Raw genomic sequence first — 18,401 nt, 5'->3', positions numbered from 1 at the left:
TTATGGAAAATCGTAAATAAACTCGCTGTCGCCATTAGTTTAAAATAAGTTAACGACAATTTGGCCTTCTCGTAGCTTTATAATTTCATGTAGAAAGACGGCTGTAGATAGAGTCTCTGCCGCCTTCAGCACCTTTTTGTCTTATGACGTATGTGGATCATCCAAAAGACGCGTCAGATATGGATAGTTTCAAACAAAAGGACTTTGAAGTCTTTGTAGTCCACAAAATGCTCGATACAAACTGCTCAGCGTGTGGCCATTTACCGTTTCATTACCTTCCTTAAGTATGGCTAGGCGAATTTAGAAATAAAAGAATGCGGAGTTAATTACAATAAATTATTCCGGTTTGTTAAAATATTCAAAGGTATAATCTCGAGTCAGAGTTCTTTGAAGTAGTGGTTAGGCTTATCCCCTTAATGTCCATATCGTATTTTATAAATCACCCATTAAGAAACAAACGTTTAATCGATAACTTGAATTTTGTTTATTTATTTATTTATTGGTAAATACTCCCAGTCCCAGTTGTTCCCAAACCTCGCGAATCAAATAGCTATGATTTAGCGGAGAAAAGTGGGCCAAATAGGGAACTGAAATTGGAATGGGGGGAATATTCTTAATACATTGTTATATTACCAAAAAAAAATAAATAATCCGAGGCCGAAACATTCTTTCAATCGCGTATTTTGGTATATATTTTCTGATAAATTGCATTTGTATCTCGATACTTTGGTTTTTGTTGGAAATGAAGCGGTCCTTTCGGTTAACGAGCTTGTACCGTACGTCCTTACAAGGACGTTTATTTGGAATAAGCTTGTTTATCTGCTGGATTGCCTTTGTTATCGTTACGAGATACCTTTGAAAACTTTAAATAAAATTTAAATTTACTTACGCAACACAAATAACACAATGATGAAGAAATAAATTTTATAATATGTTTATTGGGAACAATTTATTAAATCGCAAAAAGCTGAACGCAACTTCCGGTGGAATTTTGGATCAGATATGACTTGAAACGAAAGGACTTGCTGGTAACATTTACCAGCAACATTTACCACCACTATATCAATACAACAATTGTAATGGCTACGTAACAACTTAAGGAGATGTATAAGACGCGGTCGCTCTTGCATGTGTCAGTTATTTTAGTTAGGGAAAGCGGTTGTTGTCAGTGACCAGTCACGCCTCTGTAATATAGCGTATACCCGTTGATAATCAATATATATATATAAATGAATAAATTATTTCATGGTCTAACCAATAAGAGTATCATTAAGTAATAAATAAACTCGTTTCTTTCTCTTAATGGTTGAGTAACGCGCTTGCAAATATATTTCCTCCCATGTCGATACCAGTTTCTTTGTCCTCCGCGGGCTTTAAATTTAGAATTCCTTTAAATGTCTCTCTCTTTCTCTCTCTCTGTTTCTCTCTCTCTCTCTCTCTCTCTCTCTCTCTCTCTCTCTCTCTCTCTCTCTCTCTCTCTCTCTCTCTCTCTTTCTCTTTCAAACGATTTTCACTTATTTTCTTTTTCACTTTTTATTCTTTAAAATTTCCTTTAAAAAATTTCGATTTTTAGAGGGAATTTTCCTGGTATTTGAACGTACACCAGAGCGAGAGAGAGAGAGGGTCCTTTTCGAAATATTCTACCGCTGTACCGGCGTTGTCCTAATTCCTACCGCAAAAATGCTCGACCCGATATTTGATGAAAGTTTGGACCTCCTTTTCAGTACCAACCCTCAATGATTTACCTGTAAAACTCATATTATTACGATGATTCACCTTTGTTTTCAGAGATGTAAATAAAGATGTTGTTGTCCAAATTATTTGAAATTTTTCGCAAGAGATAACTGAAACTGATTATCGCGATATTTTCATTAATTTTATCATAAGTTTATAAGATAAGTATGACACTATCTATACTTCGTAATGCTAGAGAATTACAGCTCGAGCTAGTTCTGGGAGAACGACAAGCTGTCTACACTCGGTGGTTAATTTTGCCACACTTCCATCTAGTCCTATTTAGTCTGTTCTAAGCCTTTGACAGCAGCGCCTCACCAGGCGTACATCGCTTTACCCTGAATCTATGACCTACTTCAATCACTTCGTGACAAGCTCCAGTTTGTAACCAGAATTTACAAACTTATGGAGGAACATATCGTTATGAACTTATGATTTCATACCTGTTTGACCGATGTATACATTGTTGGTTAGCTAATAGTTAAGGTTAGTTTAACAATAGCTCAAACCTGTTTAAATATACGATTTCCGTAAGAAAGAATTTTAAATTTTGAAATTTTGAAAAATGAAAACAGAGATTCTTGACTTGTTAAGAGAAATAATTATAGGCGGGGACTCTCCATTCTTGTCCATAAGGCGAAATAATACAGGGGGAAAACATTTATCCATGTGCAGTGTTGATATTTGCGTAGCAGCTCTCGGAAATAAACTTAAATGAAACGAAAGTTACCGGACGCGGTACGGGTACTTGATAGCTCCGAGGAAAACTTCTTTGGCGCGCCTCTCAAAGCGGGGGGGGGGGGGCTAATTCTTCAACTTCGACTCAGTCGGCAGTGGGCTAGATACCGAGAAGACTGTATCGGGTCACCTAAATAAATGTGTAGAAAGTGGAAAAATATACAGGAGATGGCCAAAATTAATCTGGTTTTTATTTTGGCTTGATATTGTAACTACTTGCAAAAATGAACACCCGTGATCTATTTTACTTTGTCCGCGTCATTTCATCCATTTTTGTCGTTGTTTCCCTGGGCTTTAAGTTAAGGGTCATGGTTATGTTCAGTATCTATTATTGGAACTTTCGAAGGGCGTTCGAGCATAATGCATAGGGGTTAATCATGGTATTATAGTGTTTTAAATGGTTTAAAATTGGTGAAATCCGTGAACCGCGAAGAACATTTTGCCCCCCTCCCCTCCCATCTTTACAAGTCGAATCCATTCCAAGGGTAAATTGAATGGGTGAAAGAATTGGGATGATGATGCTTTTCGTGGCCCAAATATCTGACTACCCGGGGTTCTCCATGGTCCAGAAATCCAACTGGTTTTCCCCATCGACAATGAACGACGTAACTATATAAAGAGGCAGCAGTGAGGCTCTGCTGTCTGAAAAATCCCCATCTGGTTTTGTTCGCTGACTTTGAATTAATGTAATGCGGTTGTTAAACGCTTCCCTTCTTGGTTCTCAATTAGTTTAATTTAATTTAACCATAAAGGGGTATTTAAACTAACTATAAGCGTTTCTTTAAACCGTAAAGAGTTCAATAAGAACCGGTGGCAAAAAATCTATATTTAGATTTCTAGAAGAATTCCTTGAGAAAAATGAATGGTAAAATGTAGTAACCTTGACCTTGTATGAAATGTAAACTTTGTTGGTCTACATTCTTCATCTTTTCTTTGTAAGAATACAAAAAAAAAGACGAAAGGCTATTGCACTCGTCTGTAGTACAATTGTACTATACTTTTATCATATCGGCGTTTGCTTGAAATTGAAAAAAATGAAAAAAAAAAATAACACTTGTGGTTCTTAGATAAATCCAACATGTTCCAAAAGCAGAACCTTTTTACCCATTGCTTATAACGTTTCCATTGGCAGCTTTCTTCATAATATTGAATTTTCTAAATTATTAGATAACGTGTTTCTAATATGTTTTATAATAAGTTAACGAGTTTCTAATGTAGTTTAGTATTAGTTAAAATTACAATAAAACATGTTAACTGAAAACAAAACAAATTAAGGGAAAGGACCAAAAAACCAACGGGAATGTATTTATGTACGACATTAATAATTAATTTATCATAAACCTGTAAAAAAAATCAAAAGTACTATCTGACAGCGGTGGGATTCGAACCCACGCCCCCGGAGAGACTGGTGCCTAAAACCAGCGCCTTAGACCACTCGGCCACGCTGCCTTGCTACGAACGGCGATAAAGGCATTTATAATCCTAGTTTTCTACAAATAACGCGAGAGGGAGCCGAATTCGTTAGGAAAGTAGCGCCGCTAGCATATTGATTTCATGCAGTGTCGCTCCGCGATCTTTTCACGCGGAAAATTTGACTTCAAACAACCGATAGCTTTATTTTCATATTTTGAGGTTTATAACATGTACCAAAAATATAATCTATGATAATTAGAAAGTGGTCCAGTTGAACTAAGCCAAACAAATAGAGGGAAATTCTTCTGACGTCGTAATAGATGTTGTGACAAACAATATTTACGTCACTGGTAGCCAATCAGATTTCATTTAAAATTTAGGCCTAAATCAAAATACGCAACCTTGGCTAAAATACTTGGTAAACGACCGCCATAACGTGGGATAAGGATTTGACCCTGATGGCTAAAATTACGGGAGTTGAAACTCGAAGATTATTGTATAATTTTAAATAAAGTATATTTAATCTAACCTGGCCGCTTAATTGTACGTTTAAAATGTTTGAAATTTGTTTCACTTGATAAAAACTGTCGAACGTGATGGAATTACTAAAATAGTTTCAAAGTTTTCGGGGCTAAAAAACCAAAACATTAGTTGTCAATCTCGCTAGATCATTCATTAAGTAATCCAATCACGATCACTTTCAGCAATTAAATTGTTTTTAATTTTGTCTTAGATTTAAAAACTGGCGACTGTCTAATTACGAATTCAAAATGTCCGCTAAACTGTCTAATCATATGTAGAGGATCACGTTTGTTCTATCTTGCGAGACTTTATAGCCCCGTTTAATAGTTAAAATTCGCCAGTTTCCGGTACCAATATCTCCCCATATGACGTTTCTCTCGTAGAAATGCCAACAGAAACAAGATGACCCACCCCAAATTCTTCATTAGAGTGTTTTTTATTGAAAATTTTCATAGAACATTTTCGACCCAATATTGATTGACCATAGAACCTTCCAACTGGTCCTATAATTACCCTTTATAAATATTCTTTCATCGCGAGTTCATTCTTCGAAGAGCCCGCGAGCTATTAAAATGTTACCTTACGACACACCCACCACCAGTGTCAATTACATTATACTCGCAAAGCGCGTGTTGGCGGGGTGTGAAACTAAATAATATCTCGGATCATTACACAAGTCCTAGACATAGGCTATAAAAATAACAAGATGTCGAGCCATGCCCTTAATAACGCCACATCGTTCTGCCGCCTATAGTCGGAAAAAATTAAGAGGGAGCTATTCAATTATCTCTTCAAAATAAAACAAGAAAAGAAAACCTATCCAAAATTAATACCAGACAGACACAATTACCCTCCTCATAAACCATCATATCATCCTAATAATTTATATAAAAAATTAACTTTTTAGAAAGTCTAGAATAGTTTGGATCTTAAAATAGAGTTCGTTGAACCTGAGGGACACTTTTGTGGTCCCCCTCAAAAGATCTTGCCCAGAAAATAATGGTTTTCAAGTTAAGATGGTGTAAGAAAAGAAAAATGTGAACTGTAACTAAACCGAAAAACGGCCGGACTGTGGCACGACTTCTACTACAACAACTACTACGGGGTAGGTTAAAGTAATAGCCTCGTATAATACGACGTGTCTAATAAAATAAGAAAAAGGTTCCTGGGTGCAGAACGCGGCGGCGCAATGTTCGTAGTCAAACGGGTGAGAAGAGAATCAGGCGATGTTTCGTAGTAGTCTAGCGCATGCGCCAAGGTGAATTGGGACGACCGTAGGGGTACTGGTACAACGTTCTCTCTCTCTCTCTCCTACACCCACCGTCCCCTCCCTCCTATCCACGTCTCTCGATTCTAGAGTGAATTACAGCGTAAGCTCAAAAAACAAACTTATGATGAAGTCTATTAAACGCACGCAATACGATACGACGATGCGCCAGCTGTTCTAGAATATTCTATCTTAGGAATAAAACATATTGAATAACGATATTACAATATTCACACCTATTAAGGTCGTTCATTGTTTACATTAGAAGGCCTACCTAATTTAGTAGCTATTTTTTGGGCCAATAATATTTCCAAACAGCGTGGGAAAAACAATTGACTTGGATAAACGTAACGACCATGGGATTGGGAACCTTCTTGATACATATTTCGCTTCAGGTGTATCTGCTCTTGTTAAAGTAACTAATCCTTGTTAATAAACGAGTTACCTCCTAAGATCCTTCAGTTGATTGACCTCCAAAACTGTTGCCATTAATGACCTCGTAAATTAATAATAAAAACTTAAAAAAACATTTTACATTTTAAGCTACTGAATTTTCATTCAAAATATAAATAACCAGTTACCTAATACTTCGTTTCGGTTAAGGCAAAGGCAACCTAAAAATAGAGTAACCTTGCAAGGCTTCTCTTTGTAAGCTTAAAATTACGAAGTCTTATTTACAAATAAAATATTGAGACATAATTTTCTATGGCAAACAATTTAATAAACCACAGAAATACAAAGTGTTTACACTTCTATATCCAACTGTTTTTTTTTGTTGTTGTATTCTTTAAATGCCCCGGTACAGTAAAAATTTAACAAAAGAAAATTTACAAACAGAACTTTTTTTTTTAAATTTAACAGTTTAAATAATTTTGAGAAAAAAAATAATAATAATAATAATAATAAAAAAAAAAATTATAATAATTGGTACGAATGAGCTGAATATTTATAATAGAAACGTTCAAATTATTTAAAACAAATTGACCTTGAAAAGAATAGGTTCATAATTGAGTGTATATCTTGATAATTGGTTTTTCTTTTTTCCAAATTGATCTTATTAGTGTTTTTTCTTTCTTTCTTTCTTTTCGTAATAACAGTTTGGTTAATATATACATTATTTACAAACTTAGTTTATTCTTTTTGAGAAAAACAAACACACTCAAGTAAGAGGGGGGTAAAGGAAAAAAACCTCCGTCAATAACAATTTCAGATTCGGAAAATTATTTTTTCGACGGAAAAAAATTATTTTCAACGCGGCATTCATACACGACGCGACGAGATAAGGGGTTTCCAAAATTTCCCCTCCTCTTTCCCCTAAAATATTTATCCTCCTTGTATTTTGGAAAAAAATTGATTTCCCCATAGTTTTTGGCAACGTTTTTTTATACCTAGAGAAGACTTATGGTTGCAGTATAAATGTCTGTCTTAAGTTGTTGTCGTTATTTAACATTTTGGTCTTTTGGATGTTATTTTTTGTTATAAATTATGGTCCCAGCGTATACCACCAATAAGAAACCGTATATATATATATAAATAAATAATAATAATTATCAAATAATTCATTAATAACTCGTGTGTTTGGGGGGGGGGGGATTTTACCTATCGCGATGTTTTTACCTGCCTGGAGGGTCGTACCATTAGTTTTAGCAGCGCAAAACTAAACCATCCAGGCTTAACGTGTGTGTATTTAATTTGGGGGAAAATTATTAAAACTATTATTGTATATTTAATAAAATTTAAATTTGTCCAGATTTTTATGATAATTTTGGTCGGATTTTTTAAAGGTGTTACACGTTTATAATATAATATATTTCTCAACTCAAAATATGTAAAATGATGTTTTGGTTTCAGTTTCAAATATTTAATTTTTGCAACAACTAATCGGTAATTTAAAGAAATTTAAAAAAAAAAAAAAAAATTAACAGATAAATCACAGTACGTTTTTATAGTTGGCCCCTAATATTTAAAACAGTTTTAATAGTTATTTAGTATTTGAAACTGCCAAAAAATGGGGGGCTAGAGCCTTAGCACAGATATTCGTAATGGCAGAACAAACAGCCTAGTGGCACACATATTTTGGCCACAGCGCCAGCCACTTCTCATTCATTTTTCTAAGCTAACGTTTAGGGTTGTTGCATCAAGGATTTTTTTTTAATCAGGGGGGCAAAAATAATATATATAAAAAAAAATTAATCTAGGTTACGAAATTTTTTTTACACCAAAACATCTTTTTACTTAAAATTATTCCGTTTGTCTCCTTGGGCTTAAAAAGATTTGAAGATTTATAATTTAATTGAGAAAAATTAGTTTGATGAAAAACTTGAGGGTTATTTCGGAACTGCGAGGGTCAAAACTGCTAGTTATTACATTTAAACACGTTTATAGTTGACTATTTTTCGAAACTAAATAACGTTCATATATTTTTTTTTAAGATTACATAAATTAAATGACCTCAAACTATCCAAAAACGCGTCCGTGCGGGTTTTAGGAACCGTTTTATATTGTACCTTATAAATTTTGATTACGTGGAAAGGTGACAATGTCGAGATTGAATCCGGAAACATTTCGAACTTTAATTTTTAACGTAGGAAGAGAAATATTTAAGGCCGAATTTTAATTTTTGGGGGTACTACGGGGGGAGAAAGGGTGGTAATTTTTTTTAAAAATAAAGCTAATATTAAAAATATATCTTTAACAATTACGTAAGAAAATAAGGAGAGAAATTAATTAAATGGTAAGGTATACTTTCCTCGGAATCCCCGAGGCCAAGGCCCTGGATTTTTTTCACACTCGGCTCGCGACGACGTTTCGTTTTTAAGTCTTTCGCAAATCACAGTCATTGATTGGTAAAGTCAGTGTTTTAGGGTTTTGGGGTTGGGGGTAGGCGAAGGCGAGTCGCTCTTTCCCTGGGGCCCGAAGCCCTAATATTTAACGTAGAAAAATTCAGGACGAGTCCTTTTAGCTTACGGCACTTAAAGAGACGAGGAATCGACTTCGGCTTGATAACGCGCGGCCAAGTAATCCGCGGAGTCCGCCAATTGATGAAGAATGCTATGTAATCCTTGTAAATGGTATCGGAACGCCACGGCGATGTGAGAGGTCTGTTCGTCCAAACTGCAGGAATCCCGGTCGGTCAGTACCGAGTCTATGTCGCTGTCGGTGTCCTGGTCGGACGCGGAGCCCGTACTTCCGAGGCTATCGTCCGAGGGTTGCCTAGTATGGCTACGGTGAGGGGTGGAACGTCCGCTGACCGCCGACAAGGGTCCCAACATGCTGGAAGCGGCGCCCATAGCGCTGCCCCATAGAAGCTCGGTTTTCACGTCTTTCAACATGTTGTAGAAACTGTACAAATCCGGATTGTTTAATCCGACTGGCGGGCGACCCCCCTTCAGGGCCACGTTGCTATCGAAATCCATGTCGCGAAGGCGTGAAGGGATCAGGACGGTCGCGTCCATATTATTGACGGACTTGACGAAACGATCCATCGCGCTAAGGATGGACTGTTGAGAGCAGTTGAAGCCATCCTCGGAGTTCCTGGTGGATCTCCTGTTGTTTCTGTTGGAATCCATTCCGCGGCTGACTATAATTCCGTCCAACATCGCGTTATTCGAGTGGTGGTGAAGCGAGTTCTGAATCGAGGAGCCGGTAGCGTGAGCTTGGTGCTGTTCCGCGGCTATGGTAGCGAGTGACGCCCGATGCTTAACGGGGTTATTCGCTAATAAATCCGACTGCGTTTTTCCCGATTTATCGCGTACTAGCTCAACGTTTACGCTACTCTGACCCGCGTAACTAACTCGCCTAGATTTTTGTTCGCAAATATTAGTCGAACCAGCGTACGACACTCGCCTAGGGCATTCGACAATCGTATTCGCCATTTCGCGATTCGGCCCTATAAGTAACCCTCTTACTCAGTACCGGTTTTCTATCGTCTGCCTAGCGTCGAGCGGGAAATTCACCAGTTTCCTCCGTCTGACGTACTGCCTACGTCACGGCCGTCAGTAGGCTCGAAAAAATAGTTCCTCTTAAAAAAACCATTTTGTCCACGAAAAACCTATTTCAAATTAAACACGCGTTACTTTATCGAATATTAAGCTTAATTACTAGGCTCCGCTTAATTTTTAGGCCTAAAATTTCACACTTTTTAAGGGCTTTTCGCTAATTTACCCTTAAAAATAATGGCATATTCCCGTTTCCTCCACAGCGCATCGTCCCACAATCAGGTGATACGAACGAAGGCTGATTGGTCGGAAAGAGCGCGCTCACGCCCTATACTCGAACGTTCACGTGAAGCGTGGAAAGCGAAATTTTCGCATCTTGCGGCGCGCGCGGACGCGTGGCGCGGTCTACACTCGTTCGATAAAACTTCACGCTACTTTTTACAAATACAATATCTCATCATTTCTCAACAATTAATGCATTTTATTATATTATTAACGATAACAGGAAAAATAGTATTAAAATTAAATTAACACTTATTAATTAATGGAGGCTTAATAGTTTAGATCCTACTAAACATCTTAACCTTAACTTAAATTGGACAGATTAAGTGAAAGGAAAAAAAATTGCAATTTCGAGGGGATAAACACTACGTCTATTGAATCCAAACCATCCATTTTAAGTACCAAATAGTTTTAATTGACTAGTCATTTCGGCTTATTAATTGAACCCTTAATTGTATGAAAAGCAATTCTTGACGTTAGATCTTAAGTTTACTTAAGTCTAATTTTCCTTAGCGATCATTTTAACGCGAATCACGAACATTCGTGAGAACGCGGGTAGTGTTTTGTATTACGAAACAATGAAGCGGCCGGTTCACTCGCACCGAGGACAAGTTGCACTCGGCTTTTGATATCGATTTTGCGAGATAGACGAAAGATACGTGTTAATAACTCTAAGGAACGTAGCGTCGTCTGTCTGGCGCTATGATTAAGGCATTTAAGGCCTAAATGCATTCTAGTGACACCCGACGCTAGGTACAACTATGATCTCATCGGAAGGTCTCTATTGATTTAGTAATATGTTTTTAACACCCCCGATGATGGTTTCGCTAATCCGTAACATTAACGTAAACAGCATTCGTTAAGGTCAAAGATACAATACCGGTTGACCCGTTTTTTATCGACTTACGTTCATTTTAATATCGAGGTCAGTTATAAAAAGAGGGAGGGGCCCAAGGTCGGAACCTACGTCATTTGTAGACCATAGAGACGAAATTACGTTTGGACAGTGCCGCGAATTTTATGACTTACCCCTCCCTAGCACGCGATAATGTGGTAATTTACTTATGGTATAAAGAATTATCTTCAGCAAATATTCTTCAATCTTTGTTAGGCTTGAAAACATATTATCTTACACCCAAAATCAAGACGAATAAATGAGATTGTTAGCGGGGTTACCGGAGCATACGCCTACGTTCCAAAACAAATAATCTTAAATTTCACAGCCATATAGACATAATAATTTCCATAAAAAAATGGTTCTCACGATAACTAGGCCACTGACTTCTATAACCAAAAAAACCCCTCGAGCGCCTCGCTTTGCAAAAGTTAACCCTGCCATTGTTTAGTTACATTACTACTGCCATAAGTACATAAGATAAGTTTGTCACTGGTTACAAACTGGAGCTTGTCACGAAGTGAGAGAGGTCATAGGTTCTTGTAAAGCGGCTAGGAGGACTAGATGGACTCCAAAACTAACCGAGTGTAGGCAATTGTCTGTACGTTTCTAGCATTACGAAGTATACATAGTGTCATACTTATGGATCGTATGTTATAAACTTATGTAATGCCTTTGGTTACAGTACATTGTCAAGCCAGAGGTTAAAGACTTGAAATGCTTGGAAAAAAACCCAGGATCTACTTTTCAAGACCCATACATGGAGGGTTAACTTTAAACTTGTTTATTTAGTTAAATATATTTGCACCATATCCTAAACAAAACCAAATTATATCGGTTATCTATTATTAAAATAATTAATATTTACACTAATAATTTTAAACATTAAATAAATGCTTAAAATTAAGTATTTAAAATAACAAAATCCAACCAAAAATTTCAAAAGCATCCGCGAAATTCTTGAAAAAGATTTCGCAAATACTGAAAAACCATTTGATATGGTTTTCCCCGATCGACCACCTGAATATTTTCTTCGTAGTTGAACAAGACGCTGCCATCTGTTACGGTTAAGGTGTATTGAAGACAGTTGAACTACGCCCCTCACTTGTCAGTGTTGCGGAAACTACCCAACTGGTATCATTCAAATAGATACCTTCAAGTCCAAAGAAAAGAAACCTCTCCAACCAACGACCTTTCTAACTATAGATATAAGAAATATTTGCAACTTGGATGATCCCAAAAATATCTTTTCAAAAAATTTCAAAATGTCATAAATGGTCGTGTTGATTGCTATGGACTTTCTTTGTTTTAAATTTCAAAATTTCCCCAGCAAGATGATACTTAAAAAGGAAATTTATATTTCGAAGTTCACATCACTTGGCGTACGAGTACTTTCAAGTTCGATTTTACAGATTAAAGATAATAATTGTAACTCGAAACTATCTTTAATTTAACGATTGAGGCAAAACCATTCGATCAGAGCGGAAAGAACCGGTTTCTCAATGAGATGAGCTTCCCTAGTTCAAAACGCTACGGATTAACCTTTGACCCCTCTTTGAATATATTTGACGTATCTATGGTAAGTTCAACAAATACTTTTAGCATCTTTATCTTTGGTATCTTTTATCTGACAAAAGACGCGAAAGCCATTTTTGGAAATTGGTGGCCAAACTTTCTTATTTGAAAGGGAATTTTTAGGGGCTACACTCCCAAAGGGATCAAAGGTGATTTATCTTTGTAAGGGGACGTCAAACCCCAGTCCAGTTGACAATTGCAGGTGGAAATTCTAATCTTCCCACCTGTGGCTAGCTGTGCAGAGTGGCTCTTGTTGTCCTCCTTGCCCCCAGTAATTTTTGGGAATTGCCCGGGTTTTTCTTCGATGTTTAAGTTCTACGTCTTTTGAGATTACATTCCTAGCATAATAGATCTACACGTTCTGGAAAATACTCTCTCTGACGTAGATTTTTTCTGTCAATTTTGAAATAGCAAACAGAAACCGCCGTGGGGTTGGATACTTCCCTTCAGCAAGCATAACTGTGGGGTTGGATACTTAAACAAATTAACTAACTTAGTTTCAAATATAAGCAAATTCTAATTGGAAATTAAGGGATCTAATTGGAAGTTAAGGGATTTAATTGGAAATTTAAGGGATTTAATTGGAAATTAAAGGATTTAATTGAAAATTAAGGGATTCAATTGGAAATTAAAGGATTTAATTGAAAATTAAGGGATCTAATTGGAAATTAAGGACTCTAATTGGAAATTTAAGGGATTTTATTGGAAATTAAAGGAATCTAATTGGAAATTAAGGAATCTATTTGGAAATTAAGGAATCTAATTTGAAATTAAATGAAATTAGGAATCTAATTGTTAATGAAAGGAAATTAAATAACAAATTTTCAAATTAAACTAAATAACTTAGGAAATAAGGAAGGGAACACGTGGTAACCAGCAGCAGAGCGCAAGTAGGCTCAGTTGCTGAGTCGCTTTCTTCAAATATAACGATACTATATCAACTGCAATCGGGGTAAGTTTTAATTTTCAGATAAGAGCGGGCCCACCATAAATATCGTTTTGTATGAGTTTTTATAATCCTGTAAATCGCGTATTGGGGTTTTAATCATGGCGTGATATACTCAGGCACCGGAAATTGTGACTAGAGAGTGACACAGAAATTATACCAATCACGCGCTGCGCTTTTCAAAATGATTGGAAAACGATACGATCACGTGATTTATAATAAGCTTACACGGCGCCTTATTGTCTCATCCCGTTCACGTGTGGCTCAAATGGACTATTCTCAGAATCAGATGATGTATCAAGTTGTTTCCATTTCTAAATTGTCTGTTCTAGAGATAACAATCGGCCGAATTAAACAATTGGATGCAATCGAAGGCGGAACCCGGCGTCTGCCGCTTCTGCCAGGAAATTTAGTTCGGCGCTAGGTGACAGATTATATAATGTATTAAATCGAACGATGATCCGATGACAAATAAAAACATAAGCAACGTGATAACGATAAGTAGTTTCCCAAACTAAATTTCAAACGTTTTCCATTATCCATATTTTTTATGAACATGCTTTGGTTTGAAAAATACTTCTTTGTCGCGCAAGAAATTGAGTATAAACAGAAAATCCCGTATACTCAATCCGAAATCGTAATGTTAAACTCTATGGAGCTTAACATTATGAGGTGGAAATATTTTTGCGAGTTAGACCCAAGGTTTCGCGACCAAAGGGGTACACTTTTTTCACAGCCTAACTTTACAGGTCTAGCAAAGGCTGAAAAGGTATAGTATCTCATTTCTCGTAGTGTAAGGTTAACTTGGCACAAGCACAAAGCACCAGTTCAAGCACCAGTACAAGCACTTATACAAGCACAAGCACCAGTACAAGCACTTATACAAGCACAAGCACCAGTACAAGCACTTGCACCAGTCGTCCTCAATTTAGCTCTTTAGTCCGAAACGCCGCATTTATACCCGTTTTGTTGTAAAATTTCTAATCATAACAAATGTTTGAACTACGCAATTAGAAGCAAATTTCTCATAACGATTAAAGTTCATTTCAAATTGCAATACATATAATAATTTCTAGTTTCTGGCCCTTTAGTCTGGAGGATAACTGTCGATTTTTAATAAAATCATGCACTTTTTCAAGAAAGCATGAAACTTGGTATAAAGTTAGTTTGAAGTATATTAAGTCAATTAAAGATTGGAGGCATTCCGTATCTCTGTTGTGACAGCCGTGACAAGCCGTCAAAGCGGCCGTGAAATTGTAAACTCACCTAACATCATTTTAGGTAGCACCCCTCGAGATACGCAGCCTTCGAGCTATAGAGAAAATGTAGGGGTCGTGTATAAAGCAAAAATCTCTCCGATTCGTAGGAGCTCAGTAAGGAATGAAAGAAATTTTCAATAGAAAATCAAACCACGCGCTACAAAATGAAAAAATTACTTAATTCTTAACTGCTATTATTGAACATTTTAAAATAACAATTTGGCAACATAATTAAAGGCATAATTTCGTATAAGCACAACTCCAAGTAACACCTGTTACTATTATTAATAAAAATAGTTAACCATAAATATTATTAGAGTTGTAAACAACTTTTTTTTAATCATTCATATGTAAAACCCTCTATGGTTTAAATGAATTCCATTTTCATAGCAGTAAACACAATAGGAAAAAAGTTACGTCCAATAAAAGAAACCCTCCTTATACATGAAAGCCAATATGAAGTCTTATCTAAGAGAGCTACCGCTCTCTTAGAATTATTGAACATTTTAAAGTAACAATTTCGCAACATTTAAGAATAAACAACTGTCAACATTTTAAGTAATAATTTGAGAATATTTTAATTATTCTTCACATTTTAAAGACTGAAAAATATTTTTATGATACAGGCATTCAGAAATTCGGTATCCCAATACTGCTAATTTATGCTTGTTAAGTTGTAAAGATCTGAAAATTCATGGCAAATTTTGGTATTGTGGTGATAGAATGGAATTTTTTCTGGTTTTTTGGGTTATTTACTGGGTTTTAGTGATCTTTTGCATGACAAAAAATATTAGGACTTCATATCATAGTTGTTTAGTGCAGAGCGTGGTTCACGTTAAGTTACCGGAATTTTTCTTTTATAAAATTATATTTTAGTTCCCGTCATAAAGATCGCTTACGGTAGTTAAATCCAAGTTAAATTATACTTCGGCTTAATTATGAACAGGTTCGTGTTAGTGAAAGACGATTCTCTAAATTTAAAAGGAAACGAAGAAACCAAGATAAACTAGGAAATTTGCTTCTTATGTAAAAAATACCACTGAAAAACTGACTTACCAAGCGGGCCATATTTGGGGGCAGGTACCTGTCGGATGGAACAAAATATAAAGCCAAAATGGGTTATTTGAGTATGAACCTTGTTTGTTGGATGGCCTTGCCGCCAGCAGGTGATGTGTGCAGAGAAATAATTAAGTGCGGTTGCGTCAAAGGCTGTCGAGGTAATTGTAAATATCAGAAAGCGAATCTACCGTGCACTGCGCTTTGTAAATGTGGAGGGTGCCTAGAGTTGTGAAGCGCTAATTATTTAAAGAGCCATAGACTTCTCTATCTTTAAACATAATTTGTTTATAAATTTTGGAATACATTTAAACCATAGAGGATTTTACACATGAATGATTAAAAACTCTAATTATGTTGCAAAATTATGACTCTAATCATGTTGCGAAATTATGACTCTAATCATGTTGCGAAATTATGACTCTAATCATGTTGCGAAATTATGACTCTAATCATGTTGCGAAATTATGACTCTAATTATGTTGCGAAATTATGACTCTAATTATGTTGCGAAATTATGACTCTAATTATGTTGCGAAATTATGACTCTAATTATGTTGCGAAATTATGACTCTAATTATGTTGCGAAATTATGACTCAAATTATGTTGCGAAATTATGACTCTAATTATGTTGCGAAATTATGACTCTAATTATGTTACGAAATTATCACTTTAATTATGTTGCGAAATTATGGCTCTAATTAATAATAATAATAATCTAAGCTTGGTCTAGGAAGGGATGTCCACACTAAGTCAACTCGCGACTTATTTACAGGTGGGCCCCTTTACGATGCATAGAGGGGTGGTGGCTAGCCCCTATGCCACAGCTAACCTACAGCGCCCTATACTAACTATTACCGTTAACCTCAGCAAGTTTTGATGGAAAGGAGAAACCGGGTTAGACCGCGGAGGAAAACTCCTTTTAACAAGTGGGGAGAGAACTTGCAAACTCTACGCAGAAGGATTTGTTCCCAGATTTTCACCCGGTGCCACAGTCCGGGATCGAACCCGGGATCCTCTTGCTGCGAGGCGAAAGCGCTAACCGCTACGCCACCCCACTAATTATGTTGCGAAATTATGACTCTAATTATGTTGCGAAATTATGACTCTAATTATGTTGCGAAATTATGACTCTAATTATGTTGCGAAATTATGACTCTAATTATGTTGCGAAATTATGACTCTAATTATGTTGCGAAATTAATTACTCTAATTATGTTGCGAAATTATGACTCTAATTATGGTGCGAAATTATGACTAATTATGGTGCGAAACTGTTACTTTAAAATGTTCAATAATTCTAAGAGAGCGGTTGGCTTTCATGTGTAAGGAGGGTTTATTTTATTGGAAGTAACTTTTTTCCTATTGTGTTTACTGCTATGAAAATCATTGGAATACATTTAAACCATACACATTTACACATACACATTTACACATGAATGATTAAAAAAATGTTTACAACTCTAATAATATTTATGGTTAAATATTTTTATTAATAATAGTAACAGGTGATACTTGGAGTTGTGCTTATACGAAATTATGCCTTTAATTATGTTGCCAAATTGTTATTTTAAAATGTTCAATAATAGCAGTTAAAAATTAAGTAATTTTTTTCATTTTGTAGCGCGTAGTTTGATTTTCTATTGAAAATTTCTTTCATTCCTTACTGAGCTCCTACGAATCCGAAAGATTTTTGCTTTATACACGACCCCTACATTTTCTCTATAGCTCGAAGGCTGTGTATCTCGAGGGGTGCTACCTAAAATGATGTTAGGTGAGTTTACAATTTCACGGCCGCTTTGACGGCTTGTCACGGCTGTCACAACAGAGATACGGAATGCCTCCAATCTTTAATTGACTTAATATACTTCAAACTAACTTTATACCAAGTTTCATGCTTTCTTGAAAAAGTGCACGATTATTTCAGCTATCCTCCAGACTACTTTGTGGGTTTGAAAAAGTGTCGCGGATTGTGTATAAATGCAGTTTTTAAGGACTGCGAAGCAAAACTCGTTTTTGTATAATATCTGTCCCTTTATGGGGAGAAACGTTATTTGGGAATAAATTTAATAATAACAATAAATAAAAAAATTAATGCTAAAATATACAAGCACAAGCACCAGTACAAGCATTTATACAAGCACAAGCACCAGTACAAGCACTTATACAAGCACAAGCACCAGTACAAGCACTTATACAAGCACAAGCACCAGTACAAGCACTTATACAAGCACAAGCACCAGTACAAGCACTTATACAAGCACCAGTACAAGCACTTATACAAGCACAAGCACCAGTACAAGCACTTATACAAGCACAAGCACCAGTACAAGCACTTATACAAGCACCAATACAAGCACTTATACAAGCACTTATACAAGCACCAATGCAAGCACTTATACAAGCACACTTATACAAGCAAGTGCTTGTACTGGTGCTTGTGCTTGTATAAGTGCTTGTACTGGTGCTTGTGCTTGTATAAGTGCTTGTACTGGTGCTTGTGCTTGTATAAGTGCTTGTACTGGTGCTTGTGCTTGTATAAGTGCTTGTACTGGTGCTTGTGCTTGTATAAGTGCTTGTACTGGTGCTTGTGCTTGTATAAGTGCTTGTACTGGTGCTTGTGCTTGTATAAGTGCTTGTACTGGTGCTTGTGCTTGTATAAGTGCTTGTACTGGTGCTTGTGCTTGTATAAGTGCTTGTACTGGTGCTTGTGCTTGTATAAGTGCTTGTACTGGTGCTTGTGCTTGTATAAGTGCTTGTGCTTGTATAAGTGCT

The 18,401-nt window shown here is 36.3% G+C and overlaps 1 protein-coding gene, 1 long non-coding RNA gene and 1 other non-coding gene across 3 annotated transcripts in view; 1 reads left to right on the top strand and 2 right to left on the bottom strand.

Moving 5' to 3' along the window:
* LOC149705200 (uncharacterized) overlaps positions 1-18,401 on the top strand; it is a 116,004-nt gene that overhangs the window by 85,735 nt on the left and 11,868 nt on the right. The gene's annotated exons all lie outside the window — the stretch shown is intronic.
* On the bottom strand, positions 3,840-3,921 carry TRNAL-UAG (transfer RNA leucine (anticodon UAG)). Its single transcript has one exon. It is a non-coding gene; the product is annotated as a tRNA-Leu (tRNA).
* LOC149705202 (uncharacterized) lies at positions 6,374-9,617 on the bottom strand. Its single transcript, XM_089865412.1, has one exon. The coding sequence runs from the start codon at positions 9,547-9,549 to the stop codon at positions 8,647-8,649; it is 903 nt and encodes a 300-aa protein (XP_089721538.1). The 5' UTR covers positions 9,550-9,617; the 3' UTR covers positions 6,374-8,646.

This window comes from Phalangium opilio, unplaced genomic scaffold, assembly GCF_054372755.1.
Source record: "Phalangium opilio isolate 3A_F unplaced genomic scaffold, DU_Popi_V2 ptg000014l_1, whole genome shotgun sequence".
Taxonomy (NCBI): domain Eukaryota; kingdom Metazoa; phylum Arthropoda; class Arachnida; order Opiliones; family Phalangiidae; genus Phalangium; species Phalangium opilio.
This window is presented reverse-complemented; position numbering and strand designations above follow the sequence as displayed.

Excerpts from the sequence above, each read along its gene's own strand:
- LOC149705202 (XM_089865412.1), bottom strand. The coding sequence starts at position 9,549 with ATGGCGAATACGATTGTCGAATGCCCTAGGCGAGTGTCGTACGCTGGT.